The following is a 10,511-nucleotide window of genomic DNA, read 5'->3' as shown; positions in this document are numbered from 1 at the left end:
ATGAAATGTACGTATCTGTCAGTCTGCCTTTTGCTTGTGGTTGGCGCAGTCCTGTGCACAGCCGCGCTGTTTGGGACTCTTTACCTTAGCAAAGAGCATGCATCTCCATGTGTAGTGGGGGTGTGTCCTGGGGGGGCTTAACGAAACCTCCTTGCCCCCCCATCACAGGCCTCTCTGGATTGAGTAACCCTAATTGTGTAAATAACGTTCCGCTCTGCTTCTCTAAGTGTTGTAAAGTGCTGAGAGTGTAAGCCTGTATGTGGTTCACAATGGCACTTACACAGCAAATCTGATCTGTGAAGGTGAGGTCAGCATATTAAAAATAAATAATGCTGAAACGAACCCAGAGGCTTAGGGCAGCGGCCCAGAAATCTCCATTCCATATTTTGACTTCCTCTCTCAGCGATGGTCTGGCTCCATTTGGAATTCAGACGTTTTGGGATCCCCCTGCTATGAGATTTATGTTTAAATTCAAATCTTTCTTCTCCTTTTTCTGCACGCTTTTAGTTTTGAAAACATTAGTCAGCCATTTCTGTTGAAGCCCTCAAACCTTCTGTGTGATGCTGACTGACTGTTTGCCCTGTTGGTCATGTGTTTCATATGAGTCATTGGTTCAAATCCTGAGTCGGCAGGTCATTGGTTCAAATCCTGTGTTTGGCAGAGTAGTTACATCATTGTTGGGCCCTTAACTTGAAAACTGCTCCAGGGGCACTGGATACATGGCTGACCCTGTGATCAGACCACAAGCTTCACTTCTCTCCTCTATAAGTTTGTCTGTCATAGGAGAGAAAGATGAGATGTGCAAATTGCTATGCACCTGTACTTGCACAAATGGCTAATAAAGTAACATTTAATTTTTACTGGGTGCTGTCCTCGTGACAGTGCACCATGCTAAAAGGCCCCGTAGGTGCACATAGGTGGAACATCATTGAATCTCATGTCCAGCCGCTTAATCTAATTGCATTGATCCCACATAATTAGAAATCCCTATTCCTGTTGAGGGCCATCGTAGCGTTTCATTGCGCCCTCACAGCCGGTTGCCGCGGCAGCGCTTTGGGGCACTCCACGTTCGTCTTGCCTGGGTCTGTGAGGTATAATCGATGGCTGGCAGGTTTCCATAGCGATAATGATGAGGCTAGCACATGTCAAGTGAATAAACACAGGCGTTAGAGGTTTGTGCCAGCCTCCCCGTCTTTTTTGCTTTGTGCGCCCCCCTCTTGACTCCGCTCCGTCTCAACAATTCTTCCTCTCCTACATTTACGTAGAAACCCTGCATTCAGTATCGCTCAGTTTGCTTATGGTTAGCCACTTATCGCTCTCTCGATCATCAATCTTAGCAGACTCCTCATATCCTGCACTGAGAGCCTTAGCGCTGATGTGTGTAACGGGACGCGTAGACATGCTTTGTGCCTGCGTGTAGCGGTGGCTTCTAAATGGGAAACGAACGCCGTGGCGGTGGGCTGCACGAGGACACGCTGTGGTCATATTGCTTCCTCTGATATGGGCCATGTGAGCAGCTGGGTGGCCGTGATACGCGTTTTGGTTCCATTCGAAACTGACAGTGGCAGTTTGCCAGAGAGGAATGGCCCGTGTAGAGAGCAGGGCTGTTTTTATCCTGCACCGAATGCGTGCCATTTCCGTGCCCTGCCAACAGCGACGCGAGTCTGCGTGCCCGGACTCGTGGCGTTCCTGCAAATGAGGCGTTGTTGTACCCCCCCCCCCTCTGTGTTTTCATTCAAGCGTCTCCGCACAAGCGGCTAAAGTTTTGCCGCATCACAATCATGCTCATGTTTCCCAGGGCCTAGACTGGACGGTCTCTTTGCAGCTAGGGATGCGTTTCAGTGAAAGTCAGATGCCCCCCCACCCCAGGTCTCATCCTGCCTGGAGATCTGAGTCTGCTAGGGACACCTCATATCATTTATTCGCTCTTGAAAGTGGAATGTGAACTTTGTTGTGTTGCTGTTTTAAGGTTTGCGCATCACACCAGAGTGTGCCATTACAGGAAGAATGATCTGCCAGTTTACTTGGTACGACTTGTACCCACGGTGTGCAGTTACAGGAAGAGCGACTTGGTGCTCGTATGCGTGGATCAGCTTCCCCTTTGGGTTTGACCGTGCTGGTCAAGCACTTCTCCTGCTTGAGCTTGAGGCGTCTGGCGGGGGCTTGTCGCAGAGTCCCGCCTCCCCGCAGTTATTCTGATAGATGGATGCTGTCTAGCAGCTGTTAGCCAGCGCTTTCTCTCCCCCATCCTACGTTATTTTGCTTCTCTAATCTGCATATGATGGGTTTTTGCAGTGTTGGGCAGAACCTGCACGATAATGCCACGTGAATATTGACATCGCATGTTATGCACATGCACTTGTCACATCTCAAGTACCGTGATAGTCAGCCGGGTTAAGTCGATGATACTCGAAGTCATTCTCACTGTGTTATAGGAAATAAAGCTTAGCAAGCTCAGCAATTTTAATAATAGTTCTTTTTCAAGATTATCTAGGCCCAGTTCATGAACTCTGCAGATGCTCTCTGAGACAATTATAACCATTTTCATGCTTGCTGCTGGACTCACTCATAGACAGTGTGGTGCATTTGTGAAAAATTTAACAAAAATGAGTGAAGAGGAGAAAAGCAAACAAGAACTGGTCATCAAAAGGCTGTATGCTGTATGGAAATATTATGGATTCATATCGAGATGACATTGAACAGAAGCAAGTGGCTTGTCACTTGCAGGCAACACAACTTATTTGACAGTCACTTTTGTTTGCAAATATAATCTATTTGACAGTAGTTTATTTTGGGTAGTTTATTTTCACTTCCTTTTTTGGTTTATTAATTTAACCCCCCCCCCCCCCCCCCCCCCCCCGTATTGTGCAGTCCTAATTTCCAATAACCTATCTAGCAGTCTCTTTTGCCCAAAACAACATACTTTTTTTAAGAAAGCAGGGTCAGACAGTCCCTGAAGCAATTTGGGTTAAGGTCCTAGTTCAAGGACCCAACGGTGGAAATGCTTTGCTGACCATGGGATTTGAACCGACAACCTTCTGATCACAGGTGCAAAGCTGCACATCACCTCGATTTCAATGTGCTCTGTGGCAGATTTCAATGTGCTTTGCAGATGCTTTTTATTGGAAGTTTGGTGTGGTCTGCCCCAGGGGGACCTGGGTCTGTCTGTCTCGGACTAAGGGATACAGTCCTGTGGAGGACCATTTGCTTATACCCATGCTTACACGGTTGATCAGAGGGGCTGAATTGCGTCCAGAAGGTTGGTGTTGGAAAGACTCCAGCCAGCCACGAGTCTCCTGACCTCAATCTCCTCTCTCACCACCACCTCTGAGATGTGACCTTGAGTCCTGTAAGCTGGGTAGGATTAAATCATCTGCTGTTTAATTATTGAGGTCAGTGTTTGTAGATATCCAGACCCCCTAGCTGCTTCGGTATGGCAGACCGGTTGCGTCTGTGTGTGTATTGGAGGGTCTTGTTGTCTACCTAAGAGGCTTCTGGAGGTTTGTGTAGATGTACCGCAGGTGAGCAGCCCTCCACGGCACATTGATTTTATCGATATTTTTCCCCTGACTAGTCCAGTAGGCAGGCAGATGGCAGACTGGCAGGCTCACTAATCGGGAGCCTGGGAGAAGCTGGGGATCAGGTTCATGCTTCTGTTTGGGGAGGTGGCCATTTTCCTCTTGGTTGTGTGTTAGTGTCGAATGTGCTTTCATGTCCGTGGGTGAGTGGGAACAAGGAAAACCTAAAACATGAATGAATTTCATGATATCAGCAGTGGATTGTGGTGGGGGGGGGGGGGCATGGTCTCATCCTACCTTAAACCGGAGAGTCTCGCGTTTCTGATGGTGTCCAAGTGCTGACATCATATTCCCACTTGTCATTTTCACATTATTGTCTTGTGCTGTGATTAGTCATTCAGAAAATCCTACCAGCGCAGTTTGGCGCAGCTTAGTGCTACCTGAAGGGCCTGCTTCTGACGACTCACCCGGCACCAGCGAGCACAAGCAGTCCCCTCGCATGTCTGCGGTTGGAATCTTGACACTATTGATGATGTCTCATGTTCTTGCTGTGCGATTTCCCCTTTCTGCCTGCCCATTCATGGTCTGCTCTGTGGGTCGCTAAACGCGTTAGCTTGTGTGCGCTGTCTCTGTGAAGAAGGCTTAAGATGGGGCACCTTCCTTTCCTCTGACCTCCTTTCGAGGTACCAGAGACGAAAGCAGTTTTTGGAATCTGTGTAGAGAGCGCTGACAGTATTGCTCCGCCTGACACCTCAACACCAGCAATGTACAGGTATCATGTCGTCATGCAGGTATGCAGCTCACCAAGATGGGGTAGCCCATGCAGGCTGGAAGCCACAACCCCCCCCCCACCCCCTGGATACCTTAAGGCCAAATAACTTCTGCCTTTAGTGTCAGATCCACAGCTGTCTTGTTCTTAGGGTTAGGGGCCTGTGCGCGCCGCTGAAGCTAACTTTTCGCCCCCAGTCTTCAGTCAGATGACTGAGCCATATAAGAGTTGTCCTCTGAGCCCCTGATCCACATGTACCTCATTTTGCCACACTGCTGTTTTCTGGCAACGCCATCTCTATGGGCGTGTTGCCTGGATCGGATGCCGGTCTCCTGCTGACCGAGCTGTTATGCGTAGGATGGGCACAGTGTTTCTCAGCAGCATCATGTGGGAATGCTGCTCCAGACCTCGGTTGTGCAAGCACGGTACGGAGGGATAGTGAATGTTAACATGATGAATGTTGCCCTTGCTTGAGCTCAGAGGGAGAAATGGAGATGAAGCGACCTGATGTGGAGTCTGGGAGACTCTGGAGACAGGGGTACTTGATGGGAAGATGGGGGCATTTGGGAGACTCTGGAGATGGGGTAACCCGACGGGAAGATGCCGGCGTTCAAGAGACTCAGGAGATGGGGCAACCCGACAGGAAGATGGAAGTGTTCAAGAGACTCTGGAGATGGGGTAACCCGACGGGAAGATGCCGGCGTTCAAGAGACTCAGGAGATGGGGCAACCCGAATAGGAAGATGGAGGTGTTCAAGAGACTAAGGAGAAGGGGCAACCCGCCGGGAAGATGGAGGTGTTCAAGAGACTGAGATGGAGCATATCTGTCTTGCACCTGTGTCTTGGATCTGTGTCCCTGCCCTGACACGAGTTTCTGTGTGAGACCTACCAGGCTGTACCATGTTACTGTGTCCTTACTTTCCTCCCTCCCTACCTCCCTCCCTCCCTACCTCCCCACCTCTGGTCTTTCCTCTTTGCTGCACTCAGCAGTCTCCTGCCCACCTGCCTGTTCTGTGGCCAGACTTGGCTGAGCAGACACCTCTTCAAACATATTTTATTTGGAGGCAGAAGAATTCCCCGCAGAGTTTTCCCCCCGGCTGCAGTGTGCCTCCCCCCTCGGAGCTGATGGAGGTTCCGCAGTAGGCTGATGCTTTAGGTCTCCTGTGTTGTCCTCGGCTTTTCTCCACGTTGTCTTAAGGTGCTGTTCAGCTGCCCTCGTTTCCGCTCTCTCTCTCTGAAGCTCTCTCTGAAGCTCCACCCCCCACCACTGGTCTTCCGGCACCTGCGGATGTTTTGATGTGGCTCCTGTGGCCGGTGCCGCAAGGTGTGGGTGGAGGTTCAGTATCAGGGAGACGTGCTGAAGGCCAGAAACGGCAGGCACTGCGGGGGCTCGGCCAGGGTGAACTGCCCCTGACCTCGAACCCAAAACCGGACGAAGGGGGGTTCTGGTTTCTGGTGTGTGGAGAAGTGGCCTGATGATCATCGAGTCCCCGTGTTGTGAACGCCAGGGGCTGCTTTGGGTTATCGGAGGTTGATGCTCTCTTGCAGTGAGCTGTGAGAAGCCCTCAGCCCATCAAGCTAACTGGAACAGACCGAAATCTCCAGCTATTTCCAGTCCGGAGAACTGGGTCGCCTGCATGCTGTGCTCACTTGCGCTCTGCAGTCTGCCTGCCTCCAGGGGGGGCTGCGAGACCTAGGCTCTCACGCTGTACGCAGCGGCTGTTGATGGACATTCAGGGTATGGTTTGCGGTCGGCAGGCATGTGACCGGCCAGATGGTGTAAGGAGGAGGCAGCCATGGATAACAAGGAGCTAGTGAGCAGCGTTTAACCGCAGGAAGGCTGAGATCGCGTGGAGCCCAAGCCTGAAACACACAGGGGGATGTTTCCGGACCCCTGCCTGCCTCCATGTACCGCTCCTGCTCTTGGCCTTAGCAGAGCTAGTGGCTCGTTGCCTGTTGTCTTGCCGTTACGGGTGAATGTGGCACAAAAGGTCCGCGTTTGTCTCGTGTAGCGGCACAGATGCTCAGAGACAGGCGTTTCCTGAGTGCCTGTATTTAGGTAGGATCCCAGGCTGTGTGGAATCAATCTTTGGGGATCAGGATCTGCTGTGCAAACCTTGGGCTGCTCTGTACTGCTTGTCTGACAGTCTCTGTCTGTATGAAGCCGACTTTCAGACACAAAGCACCATTATCAGGGCTAGGAGAGCCCAATCACGGGAGGGATGACTTGAAGAATGAGGCATGCTTTACACTTTGCTTTTTCCCCACGGCAGTTTTGGGTCCTGTCAGCCACCATAATGTTTTCACAGTCCCTCTGCCCACCTGTCTTGGACGGTGAGCTGTGAGCCTCCGTTTTACAGATTCTGTTTGTCATCTGGGACAGACTGGCAGGGCCTGTGTGTCAGTCAGCCTGCGCTGCTCTTCTTCGCCAACGCCACAGCCTCATGCCTCGTTAAGCAGCGCCTGACAGCGCCGGAACCGCAGGGCAGCTCAACTGGGCCGAGTTTACCCTCTCCGCCTTTTGCCAGGGTGAGAACTGGCGGCCAGACAGGTGCTTTTCAGTCCATACTGAGCTAGCTATGTGTCACCTGGCCCAGTCCCCATGGATACAATAACAGACATTGACATGGAAGGGAAGGATGGACTGGGGGAGGGACCTCAGACATGGTTCTGACACCCCCGACCCCCCCCCCCCCCCCCCCCCCCGAGGGCCTGCCTGTTATGCAGAAGGCTATCCCAGCATGGCCCCAGAGCAGCCCAGAAAGAGTCAGGAGGATTGTTTCTGGAGGTATTGAATCTCAGCCCTTCTCTGGAGCTCCTTCCAGATTGCCCTCTGTGATCTGCTTGGGATCACCTGGTCTGACTGCCCTCATCCACTAATCCATATCCCATGAGATGGTGCATAAACAGTCACTGCGTGGAGCGGGTGTTCCTGAAGCCAGCGTCCAAAGTCCAGCCACTCCCTGTGACTGAGTGAGTGTTCTTCATCTGCAGGCTTGTCACACTTCCTTTGTGTGAACTGCGTAATTCTGAAACTGCATTCGGAGAAAACAGACCAATGTGACCTTGCTGTTTCTGGAATGGGGGTCAGCCTCCATTTCAGCAGCGTAAATGTGGAGGCGCGCCCTGCGCCCTGCTGTGTGTCTCAACCTGTCCCTGACACCCTCTGCAAATCCTCCTGCCGTTTCCTCATTCCATGGCCCCGGCCTGCTCTGTGTTCTGCACACATCGCCCCCTGCAGGCACTTTCTTGTTCTGCGCACAGAAGAACACCTTCCATTGTTTATAGTGTTTCGAGTTTCCTGTTTTGTGTGTCGAAATCCCCAAAGCAGCACGTGTCACCAGCACGAGGCGGGGGAATGACGCGCTTTGGATTCGTGTTGCGGAAAGACTCGGCTGCTTCACAGAGTTGCTGTCATGTCTGGGTCCAGTCTGGTCCGGTCCACTTGCATGTGACCGTGTGCCACCTGGATGACCAGTTAGCAGCCGGTCCTGCTACTGCCCCTTGGGGATGCGGGAGGGGTTTTTCTACAACTGGCCTGTGTCTGTGAGACGTGTATGTGCATGTGACTGTGACTGTGCTTGTGACTCTACGTGTGACTGCACATGTGTGTGACTGTGAATGGGTGCGATACTGCGTATTCCCATGAGACTCTGCGTGTGCGAGGCTGTGCATGCGACTGTATGTGTTGGACTGCGCGTAAGACGCTGCATGAAATTGTCCGTGTGCATAAGTCTGTGCATGTGACTGTGACCGCACCCGTGGCTGTGACTGCACTTGTGACTGTGCATGTGCGAGTGCATGTGTGTGTGTGACTGCGTTTGACTGTGCATGACACTGAATGTGTGCAAAGCTGCACATGTCCAAGGGACCGTGTGTGTGCGTGAAGCTCTGCATGTGATTGTCGGTCTGCTGTGTCCGCGTGCCTGTTTATGCACCTGCACATGTGTTCATGTCGGCTTCCTCTCTGTCCCCACAGCATCTGGAGGGGCCCCAATGTGAACTGCGTGGACAGCACTGGATACACCCCCCTCCACCACGCCGCCCTCAACGGCCACAAGTGAGTGGTACTCCTGAGCCCGGGGGTGGGCTGGGGTGGCCCCAAAGACCCTGACGGTGCGGTTCCCACTCAGCAGCTTAACGAGCCGCCATCTGTGTGCCTGTTGGCTTCGTGTTTTGCAGTGATATCGTGGAGCTGCTCCTTCGGAACGAGGCCCTGACCAACATCGCCGACAACAAGGGCTGCTACCCGCTGCACCTGGCTGCCTGGAAGGGCGACCAGCGCATCGTGCGGCTGCTCGTGCACCAGGGGCCGTCCCACCCCAAGCTCAATGGGCAGGTCTGCTTGTCGGGGCCCCTCGGGGGGTCAGGGGGCCGTCTGCCGTCCGTCTCGTGGCTTCATGGGGGTGGTCATATGCCGGGGGCGGTCAGGGAGGTCCATTTGAACAGCTCAGAAGTCAGTCGCTCCCACCCACCGGCCCACCTGCCTCTTGCATGTGGAGAAGCGGTACCATGACTCTGATGTGTGAGATCAGTGCTAATGCAGCTAGCCCCTGTCTCACTACTGCCCCCAGCAGGCTGCTAACAGTATGGCAGCGGAGCGTACCATCGGCAGGTGGTATGCTCCATTGCTTTGAGCGGCGCCCCCTTCAGGGCAGTGTTCTCTGTGTGTGCACTCATGCTTGTGTGTTGCCCGTGTTCTCTTCCTCCTAGAACTCTGTAGACCCCAGAGAGTTCAAACGCTGCGGCCCGTTTGACCCATATATTAACGCCAAGGTGCGTACCCAGGCTGCATGGCCGCCTCCCCACCGCATGGCCCCGCCAAGCAGCCTTGCTGACGCCCTCTGTCTTGCGCTCCTGGTCTCTGTGTCACGCTGGTCCTCTCTTACGTTCCTGTGTGTGACATGCTTGTGCCGCTGGTGGTCTGGTGTGGGGGTGAATCTGCCTAAACCCCCCCTCCACTGGTCCGGTTCCCTCCCCAGCCCTCTCCTCCCTTTCCTCTCGCCTCCCTCTCCCATCTTAAAGATACACTGGGCAAGAGAGGGTGGGCGGGGCCTGGCCAGCGCAGGAATGAGAGGCACGCCGACTTGGTGCTGGTTGCGCTTCAGCGAGCCGCATTCCTCATCCTGCATCACCTGGGCAGGCAGGGGCTTGTAGCCCCGAGCGCTGCAGTGGGATATTTGACTTTCTGCCTGTTTGCATCTGTGTCTGCATCTGCCTGCTGTGTCTGCCTGTATCTGCCTGCTGCATCTGACTGTGTCTGTCTTTCGTCTGTCCGTGTTGCCGGTGTCCATGTCTGCTTGCATACATCTGCTTGCATTGCACTGTGTCTGCTTCTGTCTGTCTGCATCTGCCTGCTGTGTATGCTTATGGTGTCCTACATCTGCATTCCCTCCTTCTTGCCTTTTAGCAGCCCCCTCCTCACCCCACAGTCTGGCCCTCACCCCCTCCTCACCCCGCAGTCGGCCCCTCGCCCCCTCCTCACCCCGCAGTCGGCCCCTCGCCCCCTCCTCACCCCGCAGTCGGCCCCTCGCCCCCTCCTCACCCCGCAGTCGGCCCCTCGCCCCCTCCTCACCCCGCAGTCGGCCCCTCGCCCCCTCCTCACCCCGCAGTCGGCCCCTCGCCCCCTCCTCACCCCGCAGTCGGCCGCTCGCCCCCTCCTCATCCCGCAGTCGGCCCCTCGCCCCCCTCCTCACCCCGCAGTCGGCCCCTCGCCCCCCTCCTCACCCCGCAGTCGGCCCCTCGCCCCCCTCCTCACCCCGCAGTCGGCCCCTCGCCCCCTCCTCACCCCGCAGTCGGCCCCTCGCCCCCTCCTCACCCCGCAGTCGGCCCCTCGCCCCCTCCTCACCCCGCAGTCGGCCCCTCGCCCCCTCCTCACCCCGCAGTCTGGCCCTTGCCCCCTCCTCACCCTGCATTGCTCTCCTTACCCACTCCTCATCCCCCTGTCCCCTCTTTCATTGACACAGATCATTACTGTCAGCTTTCAGCTGGCTCACCGCATGGATGCATTTGTTACGAGCTCTGCACCATGACATGGCCTGATTGGCCGAGGTGTGAATCACTCACGTGCCCGTGGGCGAGATCTCATGACGTGATTGGGCCTCACGAAGATGTGCTCTTGCTGACAATCAGACCATGTGGATATTAATGTTCCACGTTGTCTTTAATTTTTATCGGCTTATTGGGTCACTGGCTTGATGGTTGCCAACACGCCCCCCCCTGTCC

The 10,511-nt window shown here is 54.3% G+C and overlaps 1 protein-coding gene across 13 annotated transcripts in view; it reads left to right on the top strand.

Moving 5' to 3' along the window:
• Positions 1-10,511, top strand: part of LOC111837073 (ankyrin repeat and SAM domain-containing protein 1A-like) — a 45,507-nt gene that overhangs the window by 1,048 nt on the left and 33,948 nt on the right. For 12 of the 13 annotated variants that reach the window (XR_011983460.1, XM_072701919.1, XM_072701912.1 and 9 more), the window contains exons 2-4: positions 8,266-8,346; positions 8,469-8,625; positions 9,000-9,062. Coding sequence is in view for 12 of the 13 variants with exons in the window: in XM_072701919.1 (XP_072558020.1) it covers positions 8,266-8,346; positions 8,469-8,625; positions 9,000-9,062 (301 nt within the window). In the remaining variant the exon portion in view is untranslated. The remainder of the gene's footprint in view (positions 1-8,265; positions 8,347-8,468; positions 8,626-8,999; positions 9,063-10,511) is intronic. The other variant, XM_072701920.1, reaches the window with a different exon arrangement.

Source organism: Paramormyrops kingsleyae, chromosome 18 (assembly GCF_048594095.1).
Source record: "Paramormyrops kingsleyae isolate MSU_618 chromosome 18, PKINGS_0.4, whole genome shotgun sequence".
Classification (NCBI taxonomy): Eukaryota; Metazoa; Chordata; class Actinopteri; order Osteoglossiformes; family Mormyridae; genus Paramormyrops; species Paramormyrops kingsleyae.
This window is presented reverse-complemented; position numbering and strand designations above follow the sequence as displayed.